This window comes from Episyrphus balteatus, chromosome 3 (genome assembly GCF_945859705.1).
Source record: "Episyrphus balteatus chromosome 3, idEpiBalt1.1, whole genome shotgun sequence".
NCBI lineage: Eukaryota > Metazoa > Arthropoda > Insecta > Diptera > Syrphidae > Episyrphus > Episyrphus balteatus.
Genome location: NC_079136.1, coordinates 100,643,802 through 100,666,676, shown reverse-complemented (window position 1 = coordinate 100,666,676; position 22,875 = coordinate 100,643,802). Strand labels below are relative to the sequence as shown.

The 22,875-nt window shown below is 30.8% G+C and overlaps 1 protein-coding gene across 3 annotated transcripts in view; it reads right to left on the bottom strand.

Annotated features, from left to right (window-relative positions):
- The window catches only part of LOC129916555 (probable serine/threonine-protein kinase DDB_G0282963), a 35,288-nt gene extending 12,616 nt beyond the window's left edge, over positions 1 to 22,672 (bottom strand). The window contains exons 1-3 of one of the 3 annotated variants that reach the window (XM_055996559.1): positions 22,558 to 22,672; positions 22,378 to 22,495; positions 3,990 to 5,727 (exon numbers count right to left, since the gene is read on the bottom strand). In XM_055996559.1, coding sequence (XP_055852534.1) covers positions 3,990 to 5,713 — 1,724 coding nt within the window. In that variant the 5' untranslated portion in view covers positions 5,714 to 5,727; positions 22,378 to 22,495; positions 22,558 to 22,672. Of the gene's footprint in view, positions 1 to 3,989; positions 5,728 to 21,973; positions 22,232 to 22,377; positions 22,496 to 22,557 lie in introns of those variants that run through there. The other 2 variants (XM_055996558.1, XM_055996560.1) reach the window with 2 other exon arrangements.
- Between the last annotated feature and the right edge of the window lie 203 nt (positions 22,673 to 22,875).

The window sequence follows — 22,875 nt, the reverse complement described above, 5'->3', positions numbered from 1 at the left end:
ACGAGTAGTTTTCGTTCGATTTTGATTTCTTTAGAATCTTCTTAAGATATACCTATTATGTAAACTGCTTAAGCTTTTTCTAAAATGAGTTTTCAACCATTAACAAACTCTTCTAATGAACTTCATGATTTTGGTTTCGTGCTTATTCGGGTTCGCGTTCAGCACCCTTAAAACCTTCAGAAAAGTATATTTTTGTTCTTGTGGCAAAAAAAAGTTTAGTTTGTTGACCAGTGTTAAATATTGTTCTGTAGCTATAAAGTTCAAACTTGAGACGAAAATAGGGCCTTCTATTTTATTCACTCTCTAAATGAATTTGAAATATTTTTTAGAAATTTTGCAATGAAACCTGAGTTTTGTATACAGATAAGATTTCTAATTGATTGACCATTTTTGTATTGTTCTGGTAGTAAAAATGTACCTTTGAACTTTAAAAGACAAAAGATTTTTATTTTAAATATGAATCATTTCGTACTCAACAAAAAAAATCAACAACAATATACAATGAAATATCACGCTTAGTATTTAGACAAAGTCTTGATATATCTACGTCACTTTATTGTTTTCATCTATAGAATCCAATGTCCATATAGATATATCCCTATGTTAGACATCAGAAGAAGGTATGAGAATATGTATTTGTATATACATATATCAGTGGAACGTGTCAACAATAAAAAATAATTGCAAATATCAATTACATGCAAACAACACAAACCTATATACATTTACCTATGACGAATCAATCTAAAATGAAATCACATGAAGTTTTTTTTTGTTCAATACAAAAATATGACCCTCGAATTTGAAATAGTTTTGTTTTTCTTCCCTTTATTTCCATGCTTTTAATTATTTTTATTTTTTTTATTAAATATTTAAAAAACTTATGATCAGCCACATTATCAAATGAGGAAGACCATTAAGAGCCGACTATAAAAAAAGTTTAATTTTTCAATGGAAACAAATTGCAAGGTAATTATGAATCAGTTTTTGTCCTATGGGTATGGTACCTAGATATTGAAATTCATTGGAAAAATTTCATTCATCGCAATATTTTGTTTCTCCAAATTTGAATGATGCAAAAAACGAAGAGTTTTTTTTTTTGTTTCAAGTCAATCTCCAACTTGAACAATACTTCACAAGAAAATCAACTCTAGCATTCACTTTGTCTCATTCGAAATACTCAAAAGTCACAACGGCAGCATTGAGTTGCACTTTAAAAACATGCTGGTATGACGAATAAAATTAATGCTCGGACGCGTGCTTCACTGCCAATTTGTTTTAAACCATAAAAATATACATTCTGTTATTACAGTCCAATACCCAGGTGTTTTGTACCTACTTTGTTTACTCACTAAGTATCCAGCCAAAATTCATAGATTCTTTTGAATGAAATTCGTGTTTTTATGCATAACTTTTGTTGTTTGTATTACGGGGGATGATCGAAAAAGCCATGCAAGTATTCAGTTAAACTCCATAGGCATTAGGTATATGCAATATAGGTATTAATGTTTGTACCTGAATATATTTGATACATTTATAATGTTGCACCCGCAGAACTTGTATTTCTAATTTTGTGAGCAATATTGTTGTTGATTACAAAAATATAATGGACGTTATACTCTAGTTTTGTGCCTTTTGTTTTGTACGTGAAGTGCATACGAAATTCATGTGACAATACTGATAACATTTTGATGAGTAGGTAGTTTAACGTATGCTTCCTACGGTTTACGTTTACTTCCTAATGTGTCAGTGAACTTAAAAGGCCCCAACCCCAACATAATAAGTAAATGTTCTTTCATTACTAATGCGTTTTCTAAGGCAAACTTACCTACGTTTTTTTTTTCTATTTACCATTAAGGTATGTGCCCATCAATATTTGAGTTGTGTTTTTTTTTTTTTCTTGTAATTAAAAGTTAGTTTATAAGGTTGAGTGATCTTAGCTTGTAATAAATTAATTCTTGTGAGAAAAATTAGATAAAACGGTAACGTATGAAGAAACAAGTAATTTGTTTATGTTAAGGTTGGATTGAAAAGAATATAGAATATCTAGATTAGAGTTCCTACTATACTTTTATGAACTACCTTACCTAATTTTATAACCTAAGCTTTAATAAGGTATGTTTTGAAATTTTAAATATTAATGGAGACACTAGGATCAAAAAACAACATAATATATCGGACTCTAGTTTACTGTGGTCTGATTTTGATGAATTTTTTTAACTATTGGTATTAAAAAATCTAGTTTTTTCTGTCATTTTATCGTAAACGAATTTATCATACGCGACAACAGAGTTTACAGAAGACATCTGCATTACTTATGGTTCTTAGCTTTTATTGAGCCTATTTTGATTTGTATGTTTTCTTGAGCATTTACCGGGAGGACTGGTGCTTTTTTGTTGAGGTCCACTCAGTAAGCCAGGTTATTGGCTCAATTGATTCTTATCAGTTTTGTTAATTCAGTTTGTTGTTTGTATTATCGAATTTTATCGAATAATAAAAAAATCAATTTAAAACCATATTTCTTTCACACAAGATTTATCCTGTTTATCTAGGCTTGAATAAGCCTTTTAGACCAGTGCCGACGCCTTCAAAAACATTAAAAAGTACAAAAAAATAATCATAGAAGGATGAAACCCATTGGAAAAGGAGGTGAAATTTTGGCCTATTTATTCAAATTTACTCTTTAATTACTCAAAAAACGTAAGATTTTATGTAACATTGATAAATCTTACGTTTTTTTAATAATTTAAGAGTAAATTTGAATAAATAGGCCAAAATTGTAAACAATGATACAAATTTTTGTTCGAATTCAAGCTTTTTTTCATTTTTTGAATTTTACTAGAACATGTTCTATAGTATGCTAATGTAAATAGTTTTTTACACCATCAGAAAATAGACATTTTAACGAACGAAATGCCCACCGACTTTTTGAAAAAAGCTGATATTTTGACACGTGAATTTTCGATTGAAAATTAGGGTGTTTTTTTGGTATTAAGTCAAAATAAGGTAAACAAAATTAATATTTTAAATCAAATAAATTACAATGTATTTGGGACATAATAAGGTAAGTTTGCACCAAATTTCGTAGAAAAAATTTTTTTTGAAAAAGATAAAAATAAAAAACCAAAAACTCGGTTTTTTGAATTTTTCACATAAATTTTGAGGTTATGTGAAAAAATTGTTGATACAAAAGTTCTAGATCTTTTTATTACCTACAACTTTGCCATACAACTTTTTTCTATAGGATTTGTAGTTTTTCCGAAAATCGAGATATACCATTAAAAACTCAACCCACCCACTTCCCAAACTTGGTTCGCCCGTAATTTATTTTTCCTTTCATTTTTATCATATTCACCTCCTTTTCCAATGGGTTTCATTCTACTATGATTTTTTTTGGTTTCAAAAATTATCGACCCTGGTCTATTGAAATGTTTTTATTTAATAAAAATAAAACATTTTTTTTTTGTTCAATGACAAAACAACTATACTGTTTGATGTAACATTTACTCTTTTAAAGTTTTTAATGAATGGCTTTTAAATTGTGTGTTGTTGAGATGAAATAAGTAGTTACCGTACAAGGAAAACAAGATTTAAAAAAAGTTAAAAAAAGGTCATCTTAGTGTTTGGACCGAAAAACCAATCTATAATTATTCTCAAAAGGTTTTTGTTGATTTGAACTTCAGTCTCTTTTTAGAGACTCTTGAGGAAGGTCAGATTTTCGAGAAATTTAAATTTAAAATAACAAATTAAAAACTTGTGATGGTCTAGCAATTTCTACGCTTGCCAGATAGAATTCCGACAACTTATGTTTCATATGTGTTCAAAAATAGTATTAAGCAGTTTTATTCGTTAAATAAAACTCTCAGAATCCCTATAAAAAAGTTTTATATGATGTTTAACTGACTGCTGAAAAATGTGCCCTCCGAAATAAAAACCATAATTTATTTTTCATAATTTTTGTTTAAAAAAAATATATGTCAAAAACTCACCCAGTTGTCAGACTTGGACTTAAGGAATCAAAATCATTTACAGGATGAATCAGTCCATGTTCTGGTGTCACACTGCCATAGATGCTTTCACGATGCGTTGCATTTGTCAGCTGCGTGTAATTGTTTTGCATATCAACATCACTCCCATTTGGCGATTCACCGCCGCTACTGGCTGAATTGTTATGCTGGTGCTGATGATGATGTTGATGATGCTGGTGATGTTGTTGATTATTATTATGGTGATGATGATGATGTTGATGTAATTCTCCCTCACTCGTCAAAGTAAGATAACTCGCTGTTTCACTACTCTCTGCTCCCCCACCCATATGATGCTCATCGACCATCGAACATGTTTCATCCTTCAAAGTGTCCTGAATCACTTCATCAATGCTATTGGGGGTGGCGTTATCAACAATTGTTGCTGCAGTTGTTGCATGCAAATGTTCTGACACATTTCCTCCAAATGGAGAATAGAGCGCCAAATTACTGCGCATATTGATTTGATCGAGGGCTGTTTGATTAGCTGCCGTCAGCAGAATATCCTGAGTATGTTGGTGATGTTGAAGAGCCTGCAGCTGTTGTTGCTGCTGATGGTCAACAATTAGCTTTCCGCTCTCGGAATCCTTGTGATGCAGGGATAAATCGTATGCCCAATTATAAGGGGGCATATTTAAACTGTTATTGTTAGTGTTACTCAAAGTCAAATAAGAATCACTGTGATCGCTCAAATTCGCAACGATTGCCGGTGAAATAGTCGTATATCTCGCGTGATATTGTTGCAAATCGGCGGCGTATTGTAATGTAGCCTGTGAATGGCTCTGTTCTAATTGTTGTTGTAAATTATTTCTCGATATTATGACGGTATTGTTCGAACCACGGTAACCACTCGGAATATTTTGATTAGCGACACTAGCACCACTTGTCAAATGATCGTTACCGGCTGATAGCAGAATTATGTTTTCGTTACTTTCACTATCGTTATTATTGTTATTTAATCTCAATATAACATTATTGTTATCAGTGACGTTTGAAGAACTGTCATTGGTATCTTTTTGTAAATTTTCAATTACTGGCACTGCACTTATTACTGATATGGAAGAACTGGGCGCCACTATTGGCGACGATGTCGATGTAGGTAAACTTGATAACACACTACCACTACAACTGCTAACACTGGCTACCGAAGGTGATAAGATACTTTTTGACACTACTGTATTTGAAGATAAGGTGGTTTCTTCGTCTAAATCAGGCTCAGTTTTGCAGCATAAAACTGTTTGGTTTGATGTTTCGCTGGCAACTGATACGATCGTCGTGGTTGGTGTTGGGTTAGACATAGTTACTGTCATGGACACTGATGATGTTTTGGTGGTTGGTATTTGTTCAACTGCTGTTGTCACGTTTAATGCCTGTGGCAGCGGTGGCGGTGACGATGAGGATGATGTTGACGAAGACGTTGAAGAAGAGAACGGCGACGACGATGATCTTTGGCTGTGTGTGTGAGTGTGAGCGTATGAATGTTGTTGTTGAATTCGAAGTGATCCTTGGTCGTTATTCATTACCCCTCCACACTGATTGATTGTATTGGTTGAAGGAGTTTGTGTAGGGTTAGGGTTATTGTTTGACAAACCATTGTATCTGAGTATATTATGGTCAGTATTATTATTGTTGTTCCTGTTTCTATTGTTGCTTTGAAGCGATGGTGATGCCCTGACTGGTAGCTTCATTTTGTTGGACCAAACTGAAATTCAAATTCAAACAAAAAAATAACCATTATTATAGCAAGTGAATTCCACAAAAATGAAAAAAAAAAAACATAAACGCACAACTATAAGGTATTTTCTGAGCTGTGGGAAAGAGATGGACAAAAGTTCCTATAAAAACATCTTCATAATGTAATTATATTGTCCCCTACTTGTTGAGGATCGGTTTGTTTTCTTTATTTCTATATCTCTCTCTCTCTCTCTGTTTTGTTTTTCTGTTTTAATAGTTTAACGTTTTGGGAATTATGTTGGTATGGTGTTTGTGTGATAATTTGTTGACGCCCCATTTGTGATGTTGCTCATTGGGTATGTATAATTGTATATTTAAATTTTTTTTATTGAATAACAATCGAGGGTTGGGAGTGGGAATGAAATAATATAATTTTAACCGCAGTGATCGCGTTTTGATGGATCAGGCGAATGTACTTCGTAGTTTTTATATACAAACATTTATGGCTGCCGCAAATTGTTTAAGGAAAATTATTGGGGCTATGTACCTACTTGTTGATACATATATAAATACATTTATAAAATGTACCTAGTATTTTTTCATAAATATTTAAAAAATATATTTTCAAGTAAATAAATAGAAGATTTTATGTTGCTAAACATTAATTGGCTAGTAGGTACGTTAACATAACTATTTAAAAAAAAAATTATATTTTGCATAAAATTTTGAAAGCGAATGTTAAATAAGAGTTTTTTATATCCAAAAAGTTCTTCGGAATCAAAAATTACTTAATTTTGATAATCAATAAAATCTATTTATTATTATTTATTATTAATATTTAATTTATTTTGTATTTCATTTAATTTAATTTTAGTTGAGTTTAAAATTATTTCATATACCTACCTAATTTAATTTCTTTTTTTAAATTTTGGTTTTTTTTTTTGTTATTTTATTTTATTTATATTTTGTTTATGTAGATAATGTACCTACCTATATTTATCATTTTTAAATATGTACCTCTTTTCAAAAACTTTTCAATTCAAAATAAAAAAAAGATTCAGTTTCTCTAAAAATGCCTTTGACGTTTGACAATTAAGTAGATAGACGTATTTTCAAACCGTTTTCAATTTTCAACTTTATCAGAAAAAAATATTACCAAGAAATTCAAAGCCAACTATATTCCAACGAAGAAGAAGTTGTAAGAATTAAGACAAAATCTGCTTATAGTTTAAACTGACAGTTAAGCGCTTCAGATCCGGTTTTCTGGGTAGTCAATCCAAATTTGGTATAACAACATCTGGAATATTTTCCTCTCTATTACCCACTATGACCTAATGCATTATCATACATTAAAAGCTCCGTTCCATTGGAGATGGTAGTTTACTCATGTCATGAGTACCTAGATTTAGTAAGTAATACAATTGTGTCCTTAATTATGAAAGTGGACTAAGTCACTCCTAAAAAAAAGATCAAATCTAGTATACAAATAATTATTATTTAAGGGGTAGAGTTAATTTTAAAGCGAAATTGCAGTAATAAACTTTCTTTATTGCTCCTTCAGAGATTTCAAAAAAGAAATAGAATTTAATCGTTATAAGAAAATTATTAAATAAGTTTTTCTTTAAACGATGCAAAAATCATGGGCACAATTATTAGTCAGTTATCTTTGGGCTCTTAACACTTTACGTGTTGGAAAGCAAATTCTTCCTCTTCTTATAAATTATAACCCACCCCTAAGAGGTTCCTAAATTGACAGGCAGACGGCAGACCTGCAAATCTCTCCCCAAACATTTCATTCCATCTCTTGAATTTGAGCTCACTCTTCTTTCATATGAGAAGAGAACCATGATACTGAGGTAAAAAGTATTAATAATTTTTTCTGTACAATAAAAGGGGTGTCCGTTAAATTTGAGTAGGAGTGTTTGATTCCGGTTAGGCTTTGTTAATAGCTGTTAAGCCAGCTGTTAAGCTGTTAATCTAGTACTATCATCTACTCATGCTTTTCTTCCCGAGTAGATACGATTTGTATTGAATTCGTTGTGCATTCCATTGCAACCTCCCAAAGCCCAAAGGAACAGGGCTAATAATTGACTGAAGCGTCGGATGAAACGGAGGGGAACAGCGCTCGCAACCGCACTCGACGGATGCAAACTTATCGAAAATACAAAGAAAACAACAACAATTGACAGTAGCTTCCGACTCCATCCGCAAATTATGGTTCTGGCTTTAGTTTTAAAACGATTAGTTTTTCCCGTTGTTTGAAACTGTGAAGCATTATTCTATGCTGTGAAGTGATACAAATATACATAGGTACTATATTTTATTTTATCACAGAGACTTTGCATTTAATTCCTTTTTGGACGCAAAAAGCGCTTCTCGAACTTATTAGGTAACTGGCTGTCAAAGTTTGTACTAAAAAGTACTAAATGATAAGTTTTGTGAAACAAAAATGCTTAGTTTATAAATTTTGTGTTAGTACCTAATAATTATTTGTTTGATTATTATTAATAAAAATAGAAAAGGCGCATTAAAAAAAGAAATTTTTTATTTTATTATATTAATACACTTCTTTGGAAAAAAATACCCAAAGCTAGAAGTTTTTAAGAATAGTTTGATTATGTTGCGACGTTCCTTTCAAAATGGTCGGAATCCATTTGAAGTTATTACCCAGTAGAACACTTTATCCAACACTGATAGAAGAGTCAAAACCATTCTTGAACTCAAATCAACGAACAAATGCGAATACATGTCACATCAAAGTGCCATTATTTACTTTTCACAGAAGAATATGACCGTGATTAAATAATTATCAAATGAAAAGCTTTTGACATTTGTTTTCATTTTTCACGGATCGAGAATCGAGTTTGTCGTGAAGACGTGATAAAACTTATCACTTCACAGTTTCACAGAATTGACCCCCTGGTGATGCGCCACACACTTTAATATATAAAAAATATATAGGTGGTGATGATCGATTTTTTTAATCAAATTTATACTTTCACAAGATATATGTACAGCTTGGAATTTCACATTGGTTTAATAGATATCAGTACCAGGGTTCCCAGGTTTTCAAAATAAAAATCCCCTTTTTTAAACACCAAAATGTTTATTTTTCCAGTTTTTCGTAAAAAAAAATCCCCTTTTTTCAAAAAAAAAAATGCAAGTATTTATTTTTTTTTAATTTTTTTTATTTAAATCTTTTTTAAACATATTAATTTTGTATTTAATTTATTCATAAAAATAAAAACTTTATAATGGACATAAGTAAATAAAAAAAAATAACAAAAATGAAGCTCAAATTACATATTTCATTTTCAAACTAAAAACAGTCAAAATAAAATTTATGAAGTATGGAACTACTTAACAAATTTTATTTTGAGGGTAAATCTAAAATATCAGTGCTTATTTAATAAAAAATGGATATTATTTTCTATATTTGATGTATTTTTGTAAATCATAGAGTATTTATGCCGATTTAGGCAGGCTTTTTTAACAACGATGTCTTAAAAATGTATAAGTATTTTTTTTTTACTTTTATTTTTTTTACTGCCGCGGCTGCTGGCTGAAAATTTCGTTTGATATACCCAAAAAAGTACAGATTCCCTCAGTGAAATATTTTAAGGAGTGAATTAAAAAATGGAAGCACCCTAGTTTTTCGTTGAGCTGACAAATTAAAAAATCCACTTAGCGTGGAATACGATAGTTTATTTCGAAATTAAGTTTTATTTAAATTGATTCCATTGTTCAAAGATTGTGTCTAACGTTTTTGTAAGTTTAAATGTTTCCCCTTTTAGATATTTTTTCTCCTTTTTATCCCCGTCCCCTATTTTATCCCTTTCGTCTAAGAAAATCGGCAAAAATGGTGATTTTCCCCTCAACCTGGGAACCCTGATCAGTACCTATCCATCTGGAGTTAATACAGGCATATATATTACCTTAAAAAGAACATTTGATTTTGATTTCAAAACAGGGTACAGAGGAAGCAGATTGATGTCTCCTGAATGTTGTTTTAACAATTTAGATGTAAGACTCAGACAGAAAAATAAAAATACTTCCTAATTTGGCGATTAATGAATTTATAACTCAATAAATTTGAGCACGTTTTCTCCAATAACAAAACAATACTTTTTATGACTATCATCATTATTTAATTAGATGTATTTACCTATATGTACCTACATCCTAGATCCGGGAAGATACTTCCGTTTTTTTTTTCACAACAATAAAAATGGAACAATGATTTTAGACCAGGCATCAAGCCAGGGTTTCAAAAGAGCACTCATTTAAGATTCATAAGTTGAAGTACCTTCTTCCTTTCTACCTAAGCAAGTGAAATACCTAATTACAATTTCGATATAATTACCGAATTTACTTCCTGGTTTACTTGTAATTACACACACAAATACAAATCAAAACAAGTAAATAAAACTATGCACATTTTCAAAACCAAACCACATGATGTGTGTTTGCATATTATGGAAAAAACAAAAATGTTGCTTTGTAGTATGTAACTATCTAAATCTAAAAGATATCCCTTAAGATATTCCTAAAGGTTGTTTTGTAAACAAACTAATAAAAAGTACAGACAGACAGAGACCTTATGTCGATCATCAAAACACTATGTGTCATCCGATGACCACTAACAAATAGACGAGTCATATTGCATTTTGTTCGATCACAGGTCACAGGATGCGGCACGTGACTCTTGTTTTGAGGTCTTTCAATGAAGGATAGTTAGAGAATTTCCTACCTACCTGGATGATCATATTTGAACAGGTATTCTTGTTGCATAAAATCCTTTGGACAAACAAACAAAAAAACAACCAAAACAACGATGAGTGTATCTTTTACTTTCGATGTCCATTAAGTGCAAAATACACAAGAAAATGTTTATGGTTTGACTATTTGACATATTTGTTTGCTTGTTTGTTTTCCTATATGAAGATGAGTGTGAGTTATTGTCCAAAACATAAGTTTGATGAGTTATTAGGAAAACATATTTTTTATCTTTGCTAAGGGACAATTTGTTTTTTGCCAAGAATACTGCCGTCTTAAAAAATAAGCGGACAAATATTCTTAATTTCTTGTACCTAAACAAAGCATCTACCATGCAAAATGTATGCTATGCTAAAAGAAAAGAATCTTTTTAAATTAAGGTGAACATCATTTTATTTTTGTTAAATATTTTAATTTCAATAAGAATGCAAATAAATTTAATGAGAAATCACTCCATTCGTAACGATATACTTAGGCCCATTTGCTGATACGATACTTAAACACTTAAGTAGAACATAAACTGCTAAGTTCCACATAGCGGTTTGCCCGAACGTCAAACTAAAACATAAATCTCACTAAGTTGAACATAACTTAAGGGGAAGAAATTGTAGAACTTAAGCAGTTTATGTTCTACTTAAGTACATTTATTTTACAAAATACGAAGGAACATGGCTTTAAAAATGTCACGGGTAGTAAAGAAGATTATTTAAAATTAAACTTAACTTACGTGCAAACATATTTTCCATATTAATCATCCGTAGATGGTAAACTTTTCCTTGCAAGATTTTGTAGCACACAAATTTGACAGTTTATAGAACAAATACTTATACATAGATAAAACTCAACTATTGTATTATTGTTGGCTAATTGTGTTGATCGGAAATTAAACCCAAAAGCATCTAACTAACTTAGGTACTAAAGGTGGCATTCACATTCCAGAAGCGATTTTGACCTCAACCAACAAGCTAGTTGTCTCCAGTTGCACACATAAAGTTGGTTTGATTTGTTCTCCTACTCTGAGAGCTCCAGCTAAGATAAGTTCTTCCTCCTCCACGTTGGCCATTGGGGTCGGATACGAAAACTCGAGAGGCTGGTGCGTTAAATTTATGTACCTCAACTAAAACCACACTGATAGGGGCGAGGGACCGGCCGGCCGATCAGGTCGTTGGCAAAGGTTCTAAGCGATTACCCCTAAGGTACTTTTAACAAACGATGGTAGCGAATTCTTTTCTTATAATTATCAAAAACATCATCAAAAGCATAATAAGTACTTAGAAAGTTCACCTATATTGAAATTAAGTCTGGTACAAAAAAGCAATAGACTTAAAAGTTTACCAAGTTCTAAGATTTGGTGTTGAATTTGTATCGATTATTTAATTTGATTGTTTAGTGATTAATTGTTCATTTAATTGATTTGCAATTTATGCCATGTTTGTTACGGAAGTTAAAAGGGGTCCAAAATGGCTAACGATTTGAAATGTATTCTTGAAATCGGATAAACGAAATCATTTTGATTTCAATTTACTTAGTAAAATATGTAAGAGAGGGTTATCTTCTTAAAGTAAAATATTTTTGAATAACTATTATATGCAGCTTCTTTTCAAGTATAAATCACTATCGCTTTCATCGATATTATGAATGATGTTCTTTAAGATTAATTCTTCCCTTCAGAAATTACTCTCCTTTAAGCTGAATCTTATAATTTTATCTCAATGAAGTTCGCGACCTTTGTTGCAGTCCATTTACTGCATGCAATGATTCACAACTCTATAACTCCACAAACAGTTACATTCAGATCATTCATGCTTAGATGATCGAAAGCCTACATTCAACAAATTTATAATGTTCTCATTAAATTGCAAATACTAATTAGGTAGTTTGATTTCTGTTCATTCAATCGAATACTAAAGTCGCGTCGTCCGTCGTCATCATCATCATAGTCAGCAAGCCAGCAATAACAAGACTACTTCCATTCAAAACGCCAAATGCTAATTTCTCACAAGGGAATTCATCTAAAAAGCAGGCACAGTATCCATTTACCATTCAATGATGAGTTTATGATTCTATTTCCATCAGTCATCATCGCCAGGCCACTCGTAGCGTTATTCTATATATGAAGGGGCGTTGTTGACCAATTCTTCTGTCACAATAACTTTCAACACATATGGATAAAATGCTTGGCTTTTTGTGCATCTGGTTATTTTGGTAAATCTTTAATATGGGGCGTTAACTGTCAGTTAAGAAGATAGTCATACATAGCAGTCTCTGGACATTCATAACCCTTTTGAAATTTTATTTCTTTTAGGATAGGACATACCTGAAAATGTTTAGTAAACTTATCAGCAGGACTAGAGAAATCTTGGGTCTTTTTTTTTTGTGCGAGGATTTTCCACAGTGGTCAGATATCACAATGCGTCAATTTGACGACATGGTTAGAGAATTTGAATTCTTGGTTAGCAAGGCGTAACTATGAAATTGACCATTTCATGTGTGCTCTTGGTGGCGCTCATGCTGAGATTTTTAATGTATGGGCGGACTAGCGATTATTTTTTGACAATCGCAAAAGAGGCTGGCGCTTGTGATTGCGATAAAATTTCTTTTCAAAAATTATGATAAAATACTAATCTTTTATTTCGCTTTCATACATATGTTTATAAAATTGTTGCAAGATAAGCTCTAAGATGCAATGTAGAAATGTATATCCATTTGTTAGTATAGCATGTTTGTAGTTTGATCTATTGTTATTGCATAGAAGAGTATAAATATCATTTTCATGCAGACAAATATATTTTTTGGGAGTAAAATCTATTCATATGGATTTGATAAAAAATGGAACAAAATTGGTTTCGGCAATCTGCTGCGTTACCTTGTTCTTTAACTATCGCATTAGCAATTAACAGTTTTGAATTTTTTAAAATTGCAATCGGAAAAACTAAAAAATTATTTTTGAAATTTTGTTTTTAACTTGATTACGATGAAAACTAATTTTACACCTTATAGTTTCACAAATTATAAATGGCAATAATATTTTTGTATTGTTTTTTATGATTCATTTTTACAGTTTATACAATACAGAATATCCTATATAGTCACCGCCCCCTATTCAAAACCATGGATTTCTGAGGTCATTTTAAGTCGAAAAACTTCTCGTGTCTGTCCCGTTTTCGAGTTATAATGGTTTTTATGAATTTTAATCTTTCTCTTCCCTTAACTGGTTTTATTTTTTATATAACAAATTCTTTTCATAACCAATCAAGAATTTATTACAGTTTAAGTTTGTCTGAAAAATTTTTTTTCTACATACTACCGTTTCTCCGCTTAAATGAGTATTTTTTTTTCGCTTATTGTTAAAGCCGAGTTTGTTTACTTAAAAAAAATATTATATATAAACTCCAATATAAGTTCAAGTGACCTCAACTCCAAAAATGTATAAAGCGTTTCGCCCAGGTACGACAGTGGGCTCATCAGTTAGATCTGTCGTACCCTTACTAAGACGCCTTATTTTGGTCGATGTTTACCGACACTATATAAAACTCACAGCATGAATATACTGTGAATTATAATATTCTAAGGGAATTTGTTTAAATTCAGACACTTAGAAAATGTATGCCCGTGGTCAGGCTTATATAATAACGAAGAAAAAAATAACAAAAATAATAAAAAATTATTAAAATTATTTTTATTTTAAGTGGAGTGATTGAATATATATAATATATACATTTTTGGAGTTGAGGTCACTTGAACTTATATTGGATTATATTCAATCACTCCACTTAAAATAAAAATAATTTTAATAATTTTTTATTATTTTTGTTATTTTTTTCTTCGTTATTATATAAGCCTGACCACGGGCATACATTTTCTAAGTGTCTGAATTTAAACAAATTCCCTTAGAATATTATAATTCACAGTATATTCATGCTGTGAGTTTTATATAGTGTCGGTAAACATCGACCAAAATAAGGCGTCTTAGTAAGGGTACGACAGATCTAACTGATGAGCCCACTGTCGTACATGGGCGAAACGCTTTATACATTTTTGGAGTTGAGGTCACTTGAACTTATATTGGATTATATTCAATCACTCCACTTAAAATAAAAATAATTTTAATAATTTTTTATTATTTTTGTTATTTTTTTCTTCGTTATTATATATAAACTGAGTGAATAAAAAAAAAAACTAATTTTTAAATACAAAATTAATTCAAATGAATTAAAACTTTTTATGAGCCTTACCTATTTTTGTGCTTTTCTTAACACTTAACCACAATTATAGCTCAAAAAAACTGAAGAAAAGAGCAGTGACAGTGCCTGAGTATTTTTCTAAAATACGAATAAAAAGTTCTTTTTCAAAATGTTAAACATCAATCTAAGCCTAAGGAAAATACCAATTCTAGCAAACAAAAATGTTCTTCACATCCAATTGTATGTATAATTGTGTTATATATGCGTCGTAGCGTCGTTACTTCAAAGACAATTTCGTCTAAGTAATGAAGCTGAATTCTGATAAGGAAGATGAAAAAAAAATAAAAAACAAAAATGAGACAAGTTCAGAAAGGTTAAAATAAGAATCAATAATTCTTTTATTATTTTCGGGAAGTTTTTAAACTGTGAAATAAATCATAAAAAATAATAATTGGACATTGACGAATTTTTAGTTCAAAGAGTCATTTGTCATCAAAGACAAAAAATAAGTTTCTTGCTTCGCACATTTATTGAATTTCAGATTTGCCTACATACATACAATATTTTCCATGAACGATCAAAATTAACTAACTCGTATAATATACCTTTTGATAAAAATCAAAAATGTCTCCGAAATATATTACATTTTCGAATCATTAAAGCCTCCTTCTTCTCATGCTTCAAGCATTTTAATTTTTTTTTTCTCATTATATGAACCTACATGCAACAACTTGCAGACGAAACGAATTCTATCCAATAGCCATGGACTGGACTGCATTATTGTAAAATACACTTCACACTTGTATAACAAATTTTTGAAATCGACCAGAAAATTATCCCATAAATCACATTGTCGAACTAATTTTCTATCCCAACATCGAATGTATGCCGATCCTTTTCCTTTTAAATATCCTTTAACATGGTTTCCATAATGATCATCAAGATCGTAAAGTACCACAAGGTATTGAATTACATCACAAGTCATGGACAAGTTATGATTCCTTTGCTCTGGAATTCAAAATCATATACCCTTGTAAATTTTTTTTTCTTTTTTGACGAAAATAAAAATTCATATTTTCCCTTTAACTAATTAAACGTAACACAAACAAAATTGGTGGAAAGTAATTAAAAAGAATAACTGGTGCCTTCTTAGTTGAGAGACTTTTTCTTAAATCAGATTTAAACATTTTAGAAAGTCAAGCTAGAGAAAAGTAATAAAATTGCGGAAATTTTACGACTTTTTAGTGAAAACATTGAAAATACATAAACTGCATATGACCTATATCTGAAACGTGGTTATTAAAATCAAATAATACTGAAAAACAAATCGTTCACATTGTCAAAAGAAATATAAAACGGAACATTAAAAAATTGTTTTAAGTACACAATTTTATGTCATTTTATTATTGCATAATGGAATTTATGAATGCACACTTGTAAATATAAAGTCATAAAATTCTTGAAGAGTTTATTTTTAGTCTATACAAATTCGTTAATCGAATTGTCTGTACGAGTACCTAAGTGATATTGGCAAAATCAGTAAATTTATTTGAAATTTTCATTTAGAGCTAGCACTACACAATCAAATTAAAATAGATTTATTTTTCAAAGACACCCAAAATAAAAGGAGGCTTAATACTAGAGGTTGAAGTTTTCTGAATTAAGCATGTTTTTAATCGTTCAAAACAAATATTAAAAACACCATTAAACTAATAATTTCAACTATCTAACAATGGTTTATTGGTTGTTTAAACGGTTTTTTCCAAGTCTAAAATTTTGACTGTTTGACTTATTTGTCTGACAATAAAACTTCAAAAATATTGTCAGATTGAAAACTCTCCTTTGACAAGTTTGGTGTTAATCATACTTTACAATTTTTCAAGTAAAAGCATTGACTATTTTTTGTACATAATGTATCTGCATATCACCTATTGTTAAATTATCAAATGATAATTATTAATTTCTGGCCACTCCATTGTTGGAAGCATTTTTGGCCATATGTCTTCATAAACTTGAATGAAATGGGCTCTTCATTTAACGATTGTTATTGAATTCACAGTCAAGACTTTCCTGAATAAAATACTCAAGAAATCCCAAACTTAAACTACAAAAATTTAAATCAAATGTACGAAACGTCTAAAGGAATTTCTGGGCCAATCGTATAGCCAACGAAAAACTTCTTAGGAGAACGGATCAATAATCCGTTGAACCTATTGTAAGAAAACATTAATAAATGGATTGGATACATGCCTTGACATCGAGATCATAACAGCGTCGAAGGTAGAAGAAGAATCATTTTTAGTTGTTATATAAATGTAGAATGTAGGTACTATAAGGGATCGGGGTGTATTAATGTATTTCAGAATTCGGTATAATACTGTACCTACGATAATGTATGATCATAATATTATGTGATTAAATTTCTGTATTTCAAAATACTGTAAATTCAGAATCCTGTAACTGAAAATACTGTATGAGTGTAACAATGTAAGATTCATCTACTCGTATTGATATATGTAGGTAGTTATTGAAAAAAAATATTCTTTTGAACTTCTGTTTTTGAAATGCTGTAAAAAAGCTGGAAAATCGTTTCGATAATGTAAAAAAGTGCATTTCAAAATACAGAATTTTGAAGATACCTAAGTGTTTTCCTAGAGGGGAAATTGAAATTTTATATTAAGAACCGAAACTAACGATACCTACTTTTCCAAAATGGCTGTAACAATTTTGATTAAAAAAAAACTGTAAAATATGGAAAATAAGTCCTTTTTTTGAAATAAAAAATATATTATTGAACAGAAGGTAGGTACATACCTGTCGTATGTATCAAAATAAAATCAATGTTTGTCAACGTTTATGTACAATGTTATACATACATAAGTACACATTTCACATTCATACACACAAAGTCAAAAATATCTTAATCTAATTAGAAAATGAAGTCCATGAATTTTCCACTTCTTCCAAATCACACATTTAGTGCGAGTACTTTACTCCTTCTCACGCTTGAATTGCATTTTCGTTCAACCATAAACAAAACCGACCGGACCGGATGATTTATGACTCCAAAACGATATATTTATTCTTGCGTAGCTCTCTTGAATTTATCTTACTCTTATTTCTATCCGATTAATGGGTAGCTTCTCCTATTAAGCCACTTTATAATGACTCGCGGTTCTTCGAAAAATCTCATCAATTCGGGTTAATAAAACTTTCATCATTTCCAAACAAAGAGCAACTCTTCAAATCATTTTGACACACGATAATGGCTTCTAAGTACGTAGGTATATGTACAAATACATATAAGAGTTAACGCCAGTGCTAGACCACTTGTGCTAAAATTGGACTCACTTCAGAATACAGACATTTCAAGTGCATCCCTTGCTCTGGCTCTTTGACACTTGATACCACAAGAGACAAAAATTCTGCCATCGATCGCGCAACGGCTATGATTTTCAATCGATTGTCCATGATCTTCGACCATAAACATTTTTAACATGGAAAACGATCGTTAAATATTGTTCAAACACACATGATTTTTGAAAAAAAAAAAAAAATATGAAACGTAAACAAAATATCCCAATAAAATATTCAAACTTGTAATAAATACGTCATCGAGGGATATTTTGTGTGAACCAGTCCCGAGGAAACTCATAAATTTGTCAAAGTAATCCTTGCGATCGCACTTTATCTTTTGTTTGTAAGGTTTTATGGGTTTCAAAAAAGATAAGTGTGTGGCTCAGATGATCCAGTTGAGAGTTGTCAAAACTCGGTCAGGTTCATTAGCAGTATTTTATTCAAAAGGAAAAAAGAAACATTCATTAATATGAACAAAAAGGAATTCTACACTAGGTACATATATGTCGTTTTTTTTAGTGGACATCTCTGACAGTTAGACGTTATTCAAAAATTTTATAACTTCATACCTATTTTCCTATATACGGCCCCAAAAGATTTTTTGTTTGATTTGTTGATGGAATCAACTATCAAGTTCAAAATAAAGATACAAGTATCTACACAGTTCATTTACCGATTTATTTTGGGGGCGGTTTACTGTTATCACAACTTTAGGTTAAGTAGAGCAATAGTTTAAACGCGATATACATACTACATACATAAATTTATTACTTGCGGTTTAAAATGTAACTGTAGCGTGTCACAGATTGTATACCTATTTCGTGGTAGAGTAAAATAAAAAAATTAAAAGCCTCAAATGCGGTTTGAAGGTTTTGAAAACAGTCGAAGTATAAAGCATTGAGGTAAGGCAAAAGGCAAATGATAAAATGCAAATTGAATACAATTTTATTTAGTTGGCTTACATTTATAATATCCATAAGACATGTTTCATTCTTTAACAATACGATTAATAAAAACCAAGGCACCAAATAAAAAGAGTCACAGGAAAGTATGATCTAAAAGAGTGCTAGAAGGCTCGTACTGATATGAACCTACATTTTTTAAATGTATGTATTTCTCAAACATTCATTTCTATAGAAAAACTGTTGCTGAATTTTTTCAGGAGTTTAACGATCAGGTTTAACGATTCAGGAGGATAACGATCATTTTTCTTTCTCCCTCGTCTGGAAAGAACTCGGAGTTCCAGGATTTTCCTCTAGTACTCAATATTGTGCTCAATGTGTATACTGTATACTACGCTCTTTTATAAAAAATCTCAAATTTTTCGTTTCTCATGTAATAAAAGTCCATTGTGTGATTGTTAAATCTCATGATTCCAGGTAAGGTATCTAAAAGTGAAGGTTTAGCTGAAGTAAGGCTAGTGGCTGCCAACTGTGATGCTACATTTTGATACCATATTATTCGGTAGAATCTTGCTAATGTAAACTATGAAACAAGGCGCATCTATACAAAAAGGGCTTTTAAAAAGTGGAACAGACTTTTTACGGAAAGGCTGGCTAAATCACTACGGTCACTACAATACCATACCAATTTTGAAATGGTGTCTGTCTTGAATAAAAGAAACCATGTTCGGAGATTAAGAAGAACCAAGCCTCATGAGCTTATGGTCTAAAAAAACATGGGTAAGTATTAAAAGTTTAAACTTCCCCCAAAGTGATTTTACAAAGTAAAGAAAGAAAAATCTGATGTCGATCTCTCAAGATTTGTCCTGATAAAGAGGTGGTTTTAGTGGTTAAGAGTCTCACACTACTTGGTGTCGAATAGTGCCAAGTGTCTTTTGAAGATTTCCTCCCGTCAGAGATCGAACTAAAGTCTTTAAATCATGAGTCCACCAATACCACCTAAACCAACCTGCTATACAAATATTGATAGCGAATTTTGTTTTAATGCCAAGATGAAAAAAAATTAACTTTTAATTAAAATTTAAAGAAGATTTTCTCTATAAAAAATCTACTTAATCGTTGATTTTAATAAGATTTCCTAATAAAACATATAGGCAATAAAACAATGAGGCAATCTGTTAGTTTTTAGGTGGTCATATTTTTCTCTGTGTGGTTTCTGTTAGTAAAAGTTTAGTGCCAAAGATGGCCGTTTAAGTTTTAGCCTAATTTGATCAACTTTTTTTTATAAAAAAGGACGAAAAATGGAAGCAGAACCACCGCACAATTACCAAAAATATCAGAGATAGTTTCTTAGCGCATTCCTAAATTCCTTTATTATACTCTTATTTGCAACTGAACTAGTTGGAAAATACAAACATTTTTCTAAATATGTATAAAATATGTATAAAATACTTTTTAAAAAAATGTGTAATATGGCCAGATTACATGAACTAAAATTTTCTAGCTTGGTCAACCCTCTTCTCCTCCCCTTGCATATGCGTATATTAGAATCAAACATTTAAAAATATTTCAAGTTACGTATTTTTAAAATAGATATTGCAAAAACAATATTATAGTCTTGGTTACTTAGTAACCAAAAAGTTCTTTTCAGGGACTATCGAGTACACAATCCTGTTAAGCGACTGTAGCGCCATCACACTAATTCATATAGCAGATTTTCGTCGCGGTGTCACTCCTAAATGTACATAATGCATCGCAGGTGTGTTTATGAAATTCTTTGAAGTGAATTGTATACTTATTAAATAAATTGGATGGTTAAAGGTAGCTTAAGAAATATTATATTTTGGAAACGTTTTTATTGGATCTACCTATACAAACTTATCTATATGCTTTTTTAGAATTTAATTGAAAACGTCTTTATTTGGTTAGAAAAATTTACTTGTTCTTCTATGGTATTGTCTTATATGTATTTATTTAATGAGCATTAATGGTGGAGATTCATTATAATCCGCCCCTGATGGCCAGCGTTGCGAACAACGAACCACATATTATTTATTTGTCATGACTTTTCTTATCAGTAAAAAAAAACGAAAACAAAAGAACAAACTGACTTCCTGTCAAAGTTCAAAGAAGTAAATACACACAGCACCATAACGTAGACCATAATAATATTTATGTCGCCTTTTTTACTTATATGTACCTACTGTACATACATAAAAAAAAAAAAACAAAAACAAAAATGCTACATTTTCTACTGAACCGAACAGAAAATATTTCTTTTTTTTTTCTTGTTGATTTGCTTACGTCAAGCACAAGTAAAATAATTTTTTTTCACACATACATAGTTTGAAATTTCCCTTCTTGTAACAATTCGCTCCACATTTTCTGGATCCGTTGACATTACGAACTTTGAAAATATTTCTGATTCGATTTGAGGTTGTTTTTTTTTTCGTTTCGTATGTACTAAGTTGCTTTATGTGGTTTCCGTTGGAATTAAAATGTGAAGAATTTATAAAAAGGATTATCTGAATTGAAAACATATATGATTACATGTTTTAGTGTATGATCAAATCCTTTTTTTCGAGAAATATTTTTATTTCAAGATTTATTACATTTTGTGGGTCCAACTTTTTGTCGAAATTCGATCAAAACGATCATTATAGTGAGTGCATAGCGCTAATGCATTGAACTTATGCAACGTAGAATAAAATTGGCTAAATGCTTTCAGGAATTGAAAAAATATTTCCTGGATCAAAGCTTCACGATGGAAAGAAATGTGTGTTAAGAAGCAAAGAATAAAATTGGCAATTGTTCACAATCTCGATCGATTTTATTCTTTTTAAATTGGTTAAGAAGTGAGTTTTTAAAAAATCAATGACGGGAAAAGGTGGTCGCAGTAATTTCGCATTTTAAACAAACTAATATTTTGCAGATACTTTGAACTTTCAGAACTAAAAATAGAGATTTCAACACTGTTAAACTATCATACATTTCAGAAGCACTTTCTTTTAATTAAGCAAATCACTGCATTAAGAGACACAGAGATAAATCTAACTCATCGCATTGTTGATAATTTCCAATAATATTTTTTTTTTTAAATCGTCCATTCATTTTGAAAACTGAAACTCAACTAAAGAAATTTAAGAGTTGTTGTGGAGCTCAGTTAAATAATCTTTAACAAGTCAGAAAACTTCCCAGATTAGAAGCCGGACTCTGATTATGACAAAAAACCTATCGCTACCAGAGTTCACCTTTAGTTGGCATTTGAGATTTAATATCACGTTCGATAGATATCCTTATCAACAGAAATGTCTTGGAGGTGTGGTCAGAGCATTTTGATGCAAGCAAAATAGTAAATATGAGGATAATAATTATTGTTCCCCCAAAATGTGCATATGAAATACCATCTATGATAACTAAAAAAAAAAAAAAATTGTATGACAATAAACTCGAACTTACCCGTTTTCCGACCATGTTTTTACACCACGATAACACCATAATCAGTGTTTTGTTGTTGAAAAAATAAAAACACACACCAAATCACACTCAGTTAAGCCTGGCCAGACTGTTGAAAAGACTGATAGGAAAAGTTTAATGATAACCAAACCAAAAATAATAAAAATAAATTATTAAACAAACTTTTTTATCAGGCAGGCTCACGCTCTGTGAGCTGTAAAGTCAGTAGTTGTTGGCAAAAAACCGATCACAAATTAGTCGACCGCTTAATACCTTATTAAACGCAGGTCGCAGTCGTCGCAAAAGAATCTTTTCATAATGCACAAAAGTGTTTACTCCTTGTAAAAGTAAAGTTTAAAAATTTGTGCTTTCGATATCGAAATTTCACTTTCCTTCCGAAAAAATTAAATTTTTGAATTCAAACTAAGCGCGACAATCTACGGGAATAGTATAAGGATAAGTGAATTTCTCAGAATGATGGAATTTTTTAATTGGTGGCTG